This window comes from Pelodiscus sinensis, chromosome 10 (assembly GCF_052426305.1).
Source record: "Pelodiscus sinensis isolate ZL-2025 chromosome 10, ASM5242630v1, whole genome shotgun sequence".
Lineage (NCBI taxonomy): Eukaryota > Metazoa > Chordata > Testudines > Trionychidae > Pelodiscus > Pelodiscus sinensis.
In genome coordinates this window covers 16444984-16460850 of record NC_143061.1, presented here as the reverse complement: position 1 = coordinate 16460850, position 15867 = coordinate 16444984, and the positions used below count along the sequence as shown (strand labels likewise).

Genomic DNA, 15867 nt, shown 5'->3' with positions numbered 1-15867 from the left:
GGAGTTCCAGCCAATGAGGAAATTGCAAAGGGCTGTCATTCATGCCTCTTAGGGTGGGACTTCCTGCAGTTCATCATAGTGACAGCTCTGACTGGATCCCTGGTTTCAACAAGGATGTCTGCCTGGAATCCCACAGACCATGGAGTCTGGAGTCTTATAGTTCTGTTCCTTTAAATATATATTGGTTTTGGTTACTAACTTGTCTCTAATCCATCCCCTTGTCCCAATGGTAATTTTATTGTAGGCTGCATTTTTAAAGATTTGTTTTTTCACTCTGAATCTGCTCTGTCTTACTCTGGCTTTATAGCTATGGAATTCCACTGTTTGCAGATGATGTTTTTCTTCCTTCAATACAAGAGCACAGTTTGGCCACAGCTTGCAAAATTATCATAATTCCAAAAGCAATTTAAAATGAAGAGTCGCCACCTAAATGTTTCTGAACCATTATATTTAGTTATATTTCAGTTAATTAACACATCTATTTACCAAATACAGCCATAGATAGGGAAGGGAGCAATCATTAGCAGAAACAGGGACACAAACTGTCAATTCAAAACCCTTCACAGAAGGAACATTTACTGTGTTCACAATTTTACCCATCTAAAGCAGAGAAGTACAGCGATTTGGAAGCATATCAACCCTTGTACATCTGAAGTAAAAAAATGTTGGAAGCTCTAGTTTTTTTCCATTTGTTTAGTTAGAGGAAACTGGTATGTTTCTTGACCCATGAATTTAAAAACGACTTCATTTTCTGCATGCCAGGATAGTACCAGATAAATAAGAATTACTCACATCTATGTTATTTTATGAAACAGCAATAGTAGATTAAAAATGGACAGGTCACAAGTGCTTGAAAAGAAAAAAAAAAGGAAAGCAGACAACAAAAGTACCATTGGATTCAGTTTTAGATCTACAAGCCTAATTCTGATCTCATTTACATTACATGCATTCATTTACTGCAGTAAAGTTACACTCCCTACTAAAGGCCTGATTCTGCAAGGGTCCTGATTTTGGTGGGGCTCAGCTTGGGTGAGAGGGCCACTCTACTGGATCAACTGGCAGGATCAGGGTGTTACAATGCATGATGTCAGAAGAGTCCTGTGGCTTGTTCGGCAGATGCCCGCCTCTTCCTTTTGCATGAGCACACCTAAGAGGGCACTGTGCAGATTCTTGCTTCAGGGCCATGTTCTCTGCTGGGGTTGAAATGGTAGAATTTCATTAAGGGTCAATAGAGCTTTGTTAATTTACACCAGCAGAGGAGCTGACCCTGAGTGGTAACAAAACAAAGCAGCTATATAAACTTTACCCTGGAAAGGGTCATACAGAATGTTTCATCATTTGTCCCAGAACTACCTCTACTTGATTTTTAAATAAAACACACATGCTGCGTAATAACTGTACAAGCACATTAAAAAACCCCTTCTCCATTTTACTCTATCAAACCAAACCAAGGTATGATTGTAGGTAGAGGTCAGATAATCACAAGAGTAGAGAAATATCATAGACAGCAGGTGATGCACTTAAGCAAAACTCCCACTGAAGGCAATAAGACAGAATAAGGGCTGTGTGATTAGGATTTAAAATGGGAGTGGGGAACCTCCAGCTTGCCTGGATCTGGCTCCCAAGGCTCAGCCCTCACCCCAGTATTAGGGAGTCCACGCTGGTCCTCCAGCCCTTCCACTGTCCCTGTATGGGGTTGGAGCACACAAAATCTACTAGCCTGGGAATTGTGGGTGTGTCTTTCTCCTTCCCAGTCGGGGCCCTCGTCAGTGAAGGTTTGGTTGTTTTGTTTTTGGTTTTTACTTTTCACTTGTGTGCGGCCCTTGACTGATCTTTCTGTGGGTCAGCGGCCCGCAATCCAGAAAAGATTCCTTACCCCTGCTTTAAAACTTGAAATAATATGACAAAGGAAACAGATATCATATTCATCCTTCTTCTTGTGCCAAACCTCACCAGAACTCTTACCATCTTTACTGGGGCTATTCTCCAGCAGCCCTTCTGGGATACATCCTAGGAGTTTACCCAAATTCCTGTTATAGTTTTTGACTCCCTCCCATTTCTACTTGCTCTTACATTTCATCTTGCTGCCCTGGCCACGATGTTTCTGAGGCTTAGTCTATACTAGAAAAGGTTTGCTGAGAGAGTTATGTAAATATAGCTATATTGACTAACCCTTCTTCTGTAGGCATTGCTACTACAGTTTACCAGCATCTACACTAAGGCTTCTGCTAATATTAAAAAAAAAAAAAAAAAACCATTTAAAAAAAATCACACCTCTAATCAACATTATTATATGGGCATTTTTTTTGTAGACTTCCCCAAAAAACTGTTGATGGACTCTCTAAAAGCCAGAGAGGACACCGAGTGACCAAAGGCACTTCCTTCCCACATGACCTGTCAGCCAACAGCAAGCCTTGTTACTTGAAAACAGGATCAGCTCTTAGGGGCATGTTATTAATGCTGCAGCTAAGAACAAGCCTCCCAACCTGGGTACACAGACTCATCCTAGCCGGGTTCCAGCGAGGCTGCTAAAAATAGCAGCATGAACACTGGGGTGTGGGCTGTCAAGCCTAGGGGTCAGGTCAACTTGAGATTTTCATCTGCATCCAGAGCTGCAATGCCCACACAGCTATTTTTAGTGTGCTTAGCTTGAGCCCCACTAGTACGAATCTGTCTGACCCAATCTGAGTGCTTTTACTCTGAATTGCAGTGTGGACACACCTTACAGTGCTCCCCTCTCAACTTCAGCAAGTTTGCGAAGTACAGGCACAGAAGCTGAGCCAAAGGCCCAGGATCACCTGTATAGCAAGAGGTGGCTTTTAGTACAAATTATTTTAATATTCAAGTGCTTAGCTTATGAAATCTTATTTTTCATAGTTATTTTTAACATGAATAATTTTCTATGCTAAAAGTCCGGTCTTGCATATACCCAACAAAACATACATTAAAATATCCTGTTATTCAAAAATATATACAGACATGGTCAGAAGTGACACTGAATTCTCATACGGACACCAGTTTACAATCTTGCATCCAGGTTGAATCATTAAATATAAAATCTGAGGCTGGATGAAATATTTCCACTCTTCTTACAATTAAAAAATAAAATGAAAACCACAAAACCAGTTCACATAATTCAGGAACTATTATCATTATAAACAGCATCACTGATTGCAGCACTGTCCATTTGCAAATGATTACACCAGGATTAGCTTTGAGTATCCAACAGAAAAAATAAAACCCCCAAAGCATTGAGAACTAAAGAGTGATGACTGTTTATGTGCAGAGACGAGGTGTTAAACATCACCCTTGCTGTGGCTTCATAGCATGTGAAAGAAAAGTCTAATTAACAGACATTCACCACAGACACTGACTTCTGTGTAGACTCTGAATATGTATGAAGAATGATAAGAGGGCACATACTACACTGTAAGTGCCACCCAGCAAAATACTTTCTCTTGTGAATACTTCTAAACCTGTAGTGTACCTTATCCTTCAAAAACAACAAGGACCCTGAGGCACCTTAAAGACTAACAGATTTATTTGGACATAAACTTTTGTGGATAAAAACCACTTTGTCAGCTGCATGGAGTGGAAATCCTTATGTGAAGCTTCTCTGAGGTCAGTGACATAGACATTCATGGACATAGGTGTCCATCCATACCGAGCCTCTTGCAGAGCTGATGCCTAAAAGTGTAAAAGTATTCCAGAATCCTGGCTCCATTAGAACAACAGATGTTCAGTTAACGTCAGTAGCCTGGCAACCAACAAAATCAGGGAAAGTCAAAAGGAAGAATTCCCTAACCTGTCCATTCACACTGAGCAGAATTCACTCCTGGGCAGAGAGCCAGAACAATGACTGTTCCTTGCTTGCATTTTATTTAAGCCTCATTTAAAGTGCTGCATAGACCCTGTGCTAACTCTTTGCACAAGGGTGAGTTCACCTTCTGTTTTCAAGCAGTGGCAAGATCTTCAGGTAATGAGGTATTTTATATGCCACAAATGCTGCAAAGCCAATCTAGAATACAAAAGGAATGGATTAAGAATGGTGTTTTAATACTAACTCAAAATTCCTTGGCTATATGGATTGACATCAGACCCCTAACCTCATCTGACTTGGGTGAACGCCTCATGTGGAATCTCCATCACTGGAGATATTTAAGAGCAGGTTAGACAGAAATCTATCAGGGATGAAGTAAACGGTGCTTGGTCCTGCAGTGAGGGCAGGGGACTGGACTTGGTGATCTCTCAGGCTGTGTCTAGACTAGCAAGTTTTTCCGGAAAATCAGCCGCTGTTCCGGAAAAACTTGCCAGCTGTCTACACTGGCTGCTTGAATTTCTGGAAAAGCACTGACGATCTCATGTAAGATTGTCAGTGCTTTTCCGGAAATATTATGCTGCTCCCGTTCGGGCAAAAGTCTTTTTCCAAAAAGACTTTTGCGCAAAAGGGCCAGTGTAGACAGCACAGTACTGGTTTCTGCAAAAAAGCCCCGATCGCGAAAATGGCAATCAGGGCTTTTTTGCGGAAAAGCGCATCTAGATTGGCCATGGACGCTTTTCCGCAAAAAGTGCTTTTGCGGAAAAACGTCCGTGCCAATCTAGACGCTCTTTTCCGAAAATGCTTTTAACTGAAAATTTTTCCGTTAAAAGCATTTCCGGAAAATCATGCCAGTGTAGACGTAGCCTCAAGGTCCATTCTAGTTGGAGTATTCTATGATTCTGAGAGTCTATGTTTTGGATTTCGCATGTCAACTGCATTTCTGTTTTGGAAAGACAACCTGGGGTAAAACCTGAGACACATTATTTATGAAGCCACAGTGTTTCAATACCACTTCAAGGTGCTGCAAGGATGGAAAAAGGATCATAAGATGCTCAGATACAGTAGTGATAGCAGCCGTATGAGCATACAGACAGGATATGATAGCATCACTTGCTTTCTTTAGGTTTGGTTGTAGGTCTGGTGTGACTGAATATGCTGTTCTGGTTTTGGCCTCTTTCAACTATATGTGTAGTTTAAGGGTAACATGTATCAGGCTATAATGATTTTATATTAGCAGTTTTGTTCAAACTAAAAATGGCCAACAGTTTTTAGCATGAAATGTGAAAGTCTTGAGCTAGTGTTACCAGCGAAAGTATTTATGTTTTCATTTCCTGGTTTTGCAGTGGTCACCTGATAGCATATTGTTCTAGTCCAGAAGCTGGCAGGTAAGCCCTGAATCTCATTTTTAAACATGATTTTAAATAACAATGCTCAACAAATCTTGAAGGAACCTAATTATCTGCAGTGCACTATACAAAATCACAGTACCCATCTGTAGACACATACCACAGTTTACTTCACAAAAGCTGTGCATGCACTATTGACAGATTACTGGTTCACCAGGCACAAGGAATGGTTGAGTCCTGTCCATAACACTAATTCATTGCATCTATAAAATATGAGCACAAAGTAACACAAAACATAGCAATTAGCCAGGACTTGGGCTGCCCTTGAGGAATGTTAGTGTTTGTTACTTATTAACGTGATGTAGTGTTGCAAAATGACTCAATGCCCAATTACATTTCTTAAAATATACAGAGCAATCAGCTTAAATGTAAGATATGTGCCAACTGTGTTTTGGGCATATCCTTCAAAATGGTGTCATAATTTTTTTAATGCCAACGCCTTTCTTTTTGAAGGACAAATTTACGTACTTGAATTGTTTAGCAAAGTGAAATGTAGCAACAGAAGTGCATAAGCCTTAGGGATAAGGGTTTTTACTGGACTAGAGATTAAGGACCACATTTGGACCTTGTTTGGTGACTGGCACTCCCACTAAATCAGTTAATATTCTGCATTCAGAGATGGGACTTTTAGCTTCTCACTGTATCCAGATAGGAACCCAGTGTTAGGAGTTTCTTATTAATTGTGCAGCTTGTATTAGAAAATAGAAAGTAGAAAGATTTACCAGTGAATTTATCTGTCCTTGGGATGACATGGAGCATTGAAGAGACTGTTCAAAACCATTTCTTTCTATTGCTGGAGCTGAGGCACAGACACACAGAGGCGAGATCAGTGCTATCTCTCCACTAGCCCGTGGAGGGCGAGCGGACTCAGTATGACCGACTTTGGTCAACCTTGAACACTGCCAGCTTGAAATTTCAACTCTTACTCTGCTGTTACTGGGTTCTTGTTCCTTTCTAGGTGAAATGGTGGGAAAGAAAGCAGGAGAACGCTCTGAGGGTTTAAAGCAGTATGTACACACAAATCTGTGATCCAAAACAGAGGACCCAGTTTTGCCAGCCTAACTTTTGGGGTTCTCTTCTCCCTAACACATAGCAACAGGCTTTCCTTTAGCTAAAAGAATGGAAGTTTAAAAAGTTGATTCTCCCTTGCAGAGTGGGGGAATTATAGTTTAGATAACAAGGAAAACGGCTACTGACCTCAAAAAGGTTCTGCAAACCCTGAATAAACAGAATTCAAGAGATGCCCTTCACTTCAAACTCCATTAAGGACTGCCTATCACTGAGATCTGCACCATGCCCTATTGTGCATGAGGAATGTTGATTGCCATAACTGTAGTAAAACAACGTTTTCCCCTGGGTTCAGGAGAAGAGACCTAGACGGCAGCACGGAAGCTTTCTCTACACTGCCAAATGAGCAACAAAACTTTTGTGGTTCACAGGTGCTTATATTCTCCTACCCCAACATTTTTTTTTTTTTTTTTTTTGCTGAGGCAAGTGGAAGCATAAATGGCTCGTTGACAGCAGGAGCACTCTCCTGTCCACAACTCAAACTCTGTAAAAGTGCCGACAAGCAAAGTTTACACTGCCCAACCTTAAGCTACACAGCCATGTTGCGAAAAGCTGCGTTGCAGGCAAAGCCTGATTCTGACATAAGTGTTATTCTTTTGCTGTATAAGCACTGTAACATCTAAGTTGAAAAGGCAATGGTCATAGGAGCATCTAAATTAACCTCAGGCAACATTTCCCAACCATTCTGAAGGTGTACACAGTGAGGGAATAGTTAAGGCAATATAAAACAGAGATGATGAAGTGGGTAACTTCAGCTAGGCAATAAACTGCAAGCGCACTAAGATTTAGAAAGCACAAACAGCCTATAACTCCTGAGTATCATAGTTACTGTACATGTATGATCATGCTGGCAGAGTCAATACATATATAAGATTTGTCTTCCTTCATAGGAGTGGCCTGTATCTTTAAGGTGCTTAGAATTTGTCTGTAAAGAAGCATTTTCCTTTTCAATTAATAGACCTTGTCAATGATCAAGTGCCAACTTTTCTTTCCTTCTCCATAACAGTGTCATTTTGTCTGAAACTGTTCCACCAAAAATCCTTAAGGAAGGCACATCAGTTTGATGGAGACCATTTCTGTGGCTCCCTTGGCAATAAAAAGGTTCCTGAAATCACTGGGTGTGTGAACTTGTCTCCAAGGAACCAGGCTTTAAACTCTAACACAGTCTGAATTGCCCTAAGTCCAAACTTCCATGGGCACCATGGATTCTTTTGTTCCAACAGAAGGAAGCAAGTTTTCTTCGTGCAGGAAACGAAAGGGGAATTGCACTAGAAATCCATGAATCTTCTTTAATTCTTCTGCTGCTTTTGCAGCATCTGTGGTTACCAATTTTGACTTGGTGATGAAATCACGCAGCTGGGCTAAATTATTCACCTCGTCATTGGGAAGGCATCGGAAAACCTGATTAAAATGAAAGAGGAGGTGGCACATAAACACATGCAGGAAAATATCACTGCATTCATCCTAGTGGCAACAGAGTGTACCGTAAACAGCTTCATATATAGTTAAGTGGATTGGCTTCGGAAGCCTAGTGAACTTAATAAGTTGTACACATGCCTTTATGAGAAAATCTGTACAACAGTCTCAAAAAGAGTGAAGCAAAATGCAGAACAATGTAGCACTTTAAAGACTAACAAGATGGTTTATTAGATGATGAGCTTTCGTGGGCCAGACCCACTTCCTCAGATCAAAAAGAGTGGATCTTGCAAATTAGGATCTCTGGGATTTTTCCTGATTCCTACAGGAGATTATCCAAAATTAGCAATTGTTAGTTTGCTTTTATCAGTGAACCTTGTTTTGCATACAGCAGAATAGTCCTCCCTCACACATACCAGTATAAATCAAGAGTTCCAGAAACTGGAACTACAGGTTGAACCTCTCTAATCCGGCACTCTCTGGTCTGGAATGATTTTAGGTAGTAGATATCCACTTATTTTTGTGGCCAAGTTTCCCATGGTCTCAAAAAGTTTGTTTAGAGCCACCAGTCCTGGCTCTCGGTGTTCTGTGCTGTTATTTAACTCTAATTTACCCCTAAATGTCTTCAAACATCCCAAAAACGTAACAATGAATAGTCTAGGAGCACCTTAAAGGCTAACATAACATGTAGATGGTATCATGAGCTTTCATGGGTACAACCCACTACTTCAGATGACTTGAGTACTGAAAGTCCAGATCTAAGAATAAATAAGGGAAGGCGGGGAGGAAAAAGAAAGAAAATAGTGACTTGGATTGTTCAAGTTACAAGAGGCTGATAAGAACAATCTGCACCTCTAGAAGTACCCATTGTTTGTTTGTTTGGTTGGTTGGTTAAGTGATTAGGATGTGGAAGGTAGTGTGCGAACCAGCCCATATCTTTATTCATTCCTCCCTGATAGGAATCAAACTTGTAAATGAAGTTAAGTTTCAACCCTTCCATGTGTATTTGGCTTGTGGAATTGGCCTGAAACAACACTGTGACTTTAAGATCCATTAATGAGTACCTGGGCAGGTTAAAGTGTTCTCCAACAGGTTTCTGTGTGTTGCCTTTTCGGATATCTGATTTGTATCCATTGATTCTTTCCGGTAGAAACTGTCCCATTTGGCCAATATATGTGGCATTGCTGGCATTTGGTGGCATATAGATCATATTAGTGGATGCGCATTTAAATGAGCCCCTGATGTAGTGGCTGATGCGGTTGGGTCCAGTGATGAAATCGCTTGTGTAGATGTGTGGACAGAGTTGGCACCGGGGCCGATTGCACGGGTGGGTTCCTGGATGATTATGATGGAGAGGTGTTGCGTGGTTACTGGAAAGAATTTGATTGAGATTAGGAGATTGTCTGTAGGCGAGGACTGGCCTCCCCCCACCTGCCCCTGCCAGGTCTGTGAGGGGTCATTTCCAGGATAGGTTGTAGATTGTTGATATTGGCTGGCTCACACACCTTCCATATCCTATCTTATCAGCCTCTTGTAACTAGAACAATCAAATTCACTATTTTTTTCTCTTCCCCTTTCCTCCCTCCGCCACCACCACGTTCCCTTATTTATTCTTGGATCTGGACTGTCAATACTCCAGTCATCTGAAGAAGAGGGTTGTACCCACGAAAGCTCATACCACCATCTATTCATTGTTTTTAACGTTTTTCCAGTTACAGACTAACTCAGCTACCCCTCTGAAGCTTTCTAACATCACAGTAAGCAGCAGAAGTGCTGGTAAAGCTGCTAGACAATATTGACCTCCTATGATCTGACAAATTCTCTGCTTTGGCACCAGTCAAAAGGTCTCAAGGGCGCCAGAGTAGAGAGGTTCAAGCTGTGCAATCAGTGTGGAACTGCAAGGAGAATCAGAGTGGCTGCTACCTTGTTTCTCTGCCAACTGCATATAAGGGTCCAAAAAGTTATGCCATTGGCTAAAAGAAAACCCTTCATCTCACGTGTCTTTTTTGTGCTCATAGCTTGTGTAATTTCATGAAATTTCACAATATTCAAATCATCCTGAACCCTCCCACTCCATCAGTCTAGTTTCTCTCCTACAAAACCAAGATGTTGCTTCTCTCATCTGTCAGTAGTGAGCCTGTTGGAAGTAGAAAGAGTAAACAAGCCAGATACTTCACCTTATCAAAAATAGTGGCATTGCGGGCAGCTGTTGAAACCCACACCTCCTTGAAGAATTTGTCACAAACAGGATCCTGGAGATCTGTACTGAGATCTGCTGAACAACCAAGCACTACCCTGGAAAGGGGGGGAAAAAAGAACTGATGACACTGGAAGTTAACACAAACCCCTCCCCCCACCCCCCTTCACCCCTGTGATCTTTGTAATCAGCTTCTTTCTTCTGCAGGAAAACAAAGCCAGCTGGTAATAAAACCAGTCATGTGCCATTATTCAGTTAACTGACCATAGAAAACCATCAAAAAGCCAGAACTCATAAAGGACCAGTGTTCCCTGTAATCTGAGTGTTTGGACAGCTACCCAGGAGAGAGATTCAGGTGTTGCCAACTGCTTTGCAGAGAGCCAACAGCCAGCAGCATGTATTTCTACTAGTGATTCACGTCTGCATGCGCCTTGGAGCAACACTGCCAGCAGCATGTGTTTCAACTGGTAGTGCACATCCGCACATGCCTGGGTGAACATAACAAAATTTATTCTGCACACGGATGGAAAAAAATACTGGGAATATTATAAAGCACCCGCGTTCTATTTTTATTATCTGTACTGCAGCAGTGCTTAGAGGTCTCAGCCCCACAGTGTTAAGCATTGCACAAACATATAATAAAGAGGAGGGAATAACATTTATCAGAGCATGAGAAGGCTGCTGCTGAATTAACAGCAGGTGTTTCAAAAGGCAATAATGGAATGGGACTGAAGTCAGCAGTTCAGAATGCCAGTCAATCCTACCAATGGGAGCTGAGCACACACATCTCACAAGAGAGGTTTAGCATCTTGCAAAGTCAGGCTGCCAGTGGCAGAGCCCTGTGTTCGAGTCCCCTGCTTGAACTCTGTCACTTTTCCCTACACAGAATAGTCTGTCAGTCTTTGTGATGCCTTATCTTCTCTTTTATGTTTAAAAACCGTCCAGATGGAAAACGGGGGGAAGCAGAAGTCTTTCAATGAGAAAATTGCTGTGCTGCTGGCCAGATGGCTTCTCCAATTGAACAAATTCCCAGTACCAAAAAAACCCCCACCTAAAACTGATACAGTGTCGCGGCAGCTCTCCGCATCTTCTCTCAACTGAAGGGATCAAGAAAAAAATTAACAAAAACCGACTAGATTTGTAATCCAAACAATCATGGGAGATGGAACAGGACGCTGCATGGGAAATGCTAAGGAAATGTCTGCGCTACAGAGCTTTTACTGACATAGCCATGCCCTTAAAAGTAAGGCAGTGTAAACGCTCTTTGTTGGCACTTTTGCAGACATAAAACTTCCACTTCCTACGAGTGGTGTTTACTCTGTTGGCAGGGGAGCGCTTGTGCTTACAAAGCACTGTTCACACTACTATTTGCTGTGGCAAAGCTTCTGCCGTTTGTGGTGGGAGGAGGGCTAAGCACCTACGAACAACAAAAACTTTGTCGCTCAATTGCCAGTGCAGACAAAGCCTAAGTCTAGGGACGCAGAAGGTTATAGCGCTGTAAAGCGCCAGGGTGAACCGGACTACAGCAATGGGAGCCACGCTCCCAGTGCTGTTAGCTACTCCTTTTGTGGAGGTGGTTTACATAGAGCATTGGGAGATCTCTCTCCCAGTGCTCATACCGTGGCCACACTTTCAGTTCAAAGCACTGCCACAGCTGCACTTTACACTTTTAAGTGTAGACAAAGCTCCAGACCACATGTAAGTGGCTGGAAGTCCACTGATTTTACAGGAGATAAATCCGCTCATATCTTTAATCCAATGCATATCCTTTACAGACACCTGCCCAGATGCTCCCTTTTCAGAATCAATGAGGAATGCAATTCCTGCAAGGCTGCAGGACTGAATCTTCCTGCACAAGTGCAAAATATGAATTACTACAACCTGTTGGGAAAAGACCTTACTGTCAGAGCTTCCTGGCTCCCAAGATTTTAGCATGAGATTTCCATGCACTATAATTAGTTTCTACGAGTCATACCTAAAACACCGGAGGCGGAGTGACTGAGCAAATTGTCCAGCCTTGTAGTCCTTTCCATCCATCACGGATGGGATGGTTTTGGCGTCTTGCACAATGATAGCCATTTCACTGTCACGTTTTCCCAGCATGCTGCGGTCATTGATGTTAGCAGAGCCTTTCAAGGGAATCAGAGAAACGATCACACCACAAACAATATACACCATTTCCACAAGCAATACAACCGCCACCAGTGGTCTCCCTATACTGCCTGGCAGCACAGCTTCACAGATGATTAATCAGCCACGCCCAATCAGTCAGCTCCTTGCACAGAGCCCTGAGCCTCTGACTGGGTGAAGCTGATTAATCACCTGTGAAGCTGTGCTGCTGCACAGCTTAGAGGGAACACTGACCACCACCAAAGTGATAGACCGGAACTTGGACCCTGATCCTCAAAGCTATGGGAGTTTTGACCCCGATCCTCAAAGGCTCTGGGTCCAAGTCCCACAGGACCTTATAACTTTGAAGAATTGTGTCTTTTCAGCTCCTCCTTCGCAGACCTCAGCATTCAAAGTATGCCCTGAGGCTAGGTAGAAAGGTACGCCACTCTTGTGTATGTAAAGGAGAGTTTTAGTGAGTAGCACTCCTCCTATCTCATACTCATCTACGTATGTCCTACCACCATCACTTTCCTGATGCCCATTAGTTCAGACTCCTGTCAACCACCTTCCACCATCCCACTGTGTAGTCCCTTGCCTGTGTATATGACTTATTCAGTTGCATGGACTTAGCTGACTCACACTCAGTTGTTCCAGTCCCTTCCAATGCAAGTGATAAAACATTATGGGAGTTCACACGTTAAAAATCTCCTCCTTTGTCAGGAGGTGGTAGAAAGGAGGCTGAATTACTTTTACCACTTCTTGAAGCTAGAGAAGATCAATATAAATACTATGTGGCCATTATCGATTTTATTCTCGTTAACAAAACAGTTTAAGTTGCTGAGAGTCTGAAGATGAAGATTCGTTAGAGTAGACCCTCCATCAAAGCCACTTCTGATTTAAAGAGTCAAAGAGCCAAGATCAGAATGTAGGAAAAAAGATCTCCACATTCACCATTAACTTCAGGGCATGGAAGAAGGTTAAACAATTCTAGCTCCAATACAGAAGGTTTTAAAGCTTAATGTCTCAGTAGCCTTCAGCTATTCTTGCCGAGGGATGTCACAATATGCAATGGCATGGCTCAGAGTTTAATGTGCACTTTATTTAATATGCTTAATGACACACGCTGGCTTCTTTGTTTGAAATCATTCGATGGATTTTCTTTGCTGCATATATTTCATAATGAATGAAAGGGAATTATTTTTACTTGGATTTGTGCCCTCAGCCCAGGCAGAGCCCGTATTAAAGTAAGTGGGCACAGCAGAGCCCACTTATGCAGAATTAGTGTTTCTGCTAAAATAAACAACAGAAAAAGAAATCACCAGGTTTTTCAGGGGGCTGGGAGGGAAAGGGGTTAAGAAAGGAAGAAATTATTTCTGAGTCACACTGCACTGAGGGAGGAGTTGGTAGCAACTAGTAATTAAGGCTTCAATTCCTAGGGGCCAAATTTTCATTTCTATGTATGAAGAGTCATATGTGTAAGTTCCCAAGCGTTGCCTATGCAATACAAATGTACTCTCTGGGGATGGGGCTAGGTGCAGAGGCCATTCTAACCAATAGGGACTTTTGTTCTTTTGATAGTCTTTGCTGTGCTGTTGACGTAGCATTAGATTATATTGTGCAAAATGCAAAAAGCCATAACACCCCAAAATTCTTTCGGAATGCATGCACACATTCCCAATGTACCACCATAACTTTTTCTTCTCCTTAAAAATGTTTTGAGTGCAGTTATGGCAGCTTAATGGTGCCAAAGTTAAAGCACTGAAGAATAAGGTTATTTGGCCATACAGCAAGAATGGAGACTGGTAGAAGACGATTCCAACTATTACTCAGATTCTTCTGGAGGGATCATCTCCAAAATGACCACTCAGTCTTCAGAAACTCTTTCCTGATGCCCATTAGCAGGGCTCGAAAAACTGTGGCGAGAGCTACTCGCCAGCCCCGCACCACGCATGCGCGCAGTGCCGGGGAATGAGGCGCACAGAGCAACTGGCTGAAATCGAAACAGTGGTTTGTTGAGCCCTGTCCATTAGTTCAGATTCTGACTGTGATCTGATTGGGGTGGGTTAAGAATTGGGATGAGAGACCCAGCTCATTCAACACAAATCACCCACCTGGCAATGCACACAAGGATCATTCTAATAGATTTGCTATTTCAACAGGTGTGTGTGTGTCAGGATCCTGTTACAGTCATGGAAAAATGGGCAAGTATCCCCAAGTATGTCTTTGATTGTGTGTGCCCATTCCTGCCCCTCTCACTGACTGGACATCCAAAAGTGGGTGCACAATCCATCCACCTATACAAAATGGACAATGCCCACTCAATGCTTGCAGAAAAATGTTATTCCAAAGGAGCTTAACCTATACTCAGGGGAGCCTACAGCACCCATGGGCTCCTAGGCAAGGCTGTAGAGGTGTGGGAGGTTGCGGGCTGGAAGGGGCAGGGCTGGGGGCAGCCAGCCCTCTATGTTGCCTGGAGCAAGGTGTACTCCCTCCCCCTAGCCCTTACAGCTCCATGGAGTACACTGCACAGCGATATGCAAGCGATTTAAAAGGCCTGGGGCTCCGGCCACCACTCCCGCTGTACCAGAGGCAGCAGCCAGGAACCCTGGGCCCTTTTGAATCACCAAATTCTGCCTCCTTTGCCCCACCCTGTCAGCAGGCCTGCCTAGACTGCACAGACATCAGAAAAAAACCTGGCACAGAAAAGCAGACATCAGTTTGTCCCAGGTGGGAGGAGCAGCAAGAGACAATAGATGGGATTTCGCAAATTAACATCTCTCCACAAAAAACTCCGGACAAAGCAAAAACCCTGCAACAAGCTGGTTCCTAGAGAAAGAAACCCAGGTGTTTTGGCTGTCCCAGTGACTGTATTGAGTACAGCTTTATCAGGAGTTGCTCCTGAGAGGGGAAAAATAACATCAGCCCCCTCAAAATACTCCCACTCCTCCACAGTGCAGCTGAACTAAGAATGTATTCACACGTGCTTCAATCACACGGAGCTTTAGTCACATGGAATTATTTTCCTTTTGGGGGGCGTGGAGGAATTAAGCAAATTAACTGATGCTTAAATCAACTAATCAGCAGAAAATTTAAGGTAGAACAAATTTGCGCCTCCCCAGGTTGTGAAAGTCTACGTCCCTGCTCGCCTACTGCAGCTACAGAAGGAGGGCCTTGCTTTTGCCACTGGAATGTGGGCACTGCAGTAAGAATGTGGGCACTGCTGCCAAGTGGATGGGGCAGCACTGGTGGGGATGTATTTAGCTCCACAGCTGGTGCATTAAGCCCAAGCCTCTTGGGGTAGGTCTGTGAAAAAAAGACCTGCTGCAGCAAGTCTCAGAGCCCAGCTTGGGCTCACACTACAGGGCTAAAAACAGCAGCCTAGACATTCAGGCTCAGAGCCCAGCTTGGCTCCAATCCAAGCCTGAACATCTTCATTGCTATTTTAGCCCCAGGGTGTGAACCTTTCCAAGCATAAATCAGTTGACCTGGACTCTGAGATTTGCTGATGTGGGGTTTTTTGTTTGTTTGTTTGTTTGTTTTTGTTTTTTGCTGTGTAGAAACACCCTGGGATGACAGCAACCCATACTGATAGCACATCACCATGCCTGCCTGCACTGAGGCAGATGCACCACAGCAGCATTAGTTCTTTGCTTATGATCATCAACAGTAAAACGACTGTGGCTGCTCTTCATACTAGAGACATGAGAAGATGATCAAAAGGAGAATTATGGAACAAACCCCTCCTGATCCAAACTTCAAACCCTCTATGGCTGTATGCTATTGGAATTGTCTTTGCAGAGGAAGACAGTGTCATTCTGCTGGCCAAGTCTACAGTAGACCTGGCAGCG

General features: G+C 43.0%; 1 protein-coding gene across 5 annotated transcripts in view; it reads right to left on the bottom strand.

Moving 5' to 3' along the window:
* Window positions 1-431: 431 nt before the first annotated feature.
* The window catches only part of PLD1 (phospholipase D1), a 139673-nt gene continuing 124237 nt past the window's right edge, over window positions 432-15867 (bottom strand). For all 5 annotated transcript variants that reach the window (XM_075937952.2, XM_075937953.2, XM_014572375.4 and 2 more), the window contains 3 exons: window positions 11883-12036; window positions 9888-10005; window positions 432-7695 (listed from right to left, as the gene is read on the bottom strand). In XM_075937952.2, coding sequence (XP_075794067.1) covers window positions 7471-7695; window positions 9888-10005; window positions 11883-12036 — 497 coding nt within the window. In that variant the 3' untranslated portion in view covers window positions 432-7470. The remainder of the gene's footprint in view (window positions 7696-9887; window positions 10006-11882; window positions 12037-15867) is intronic.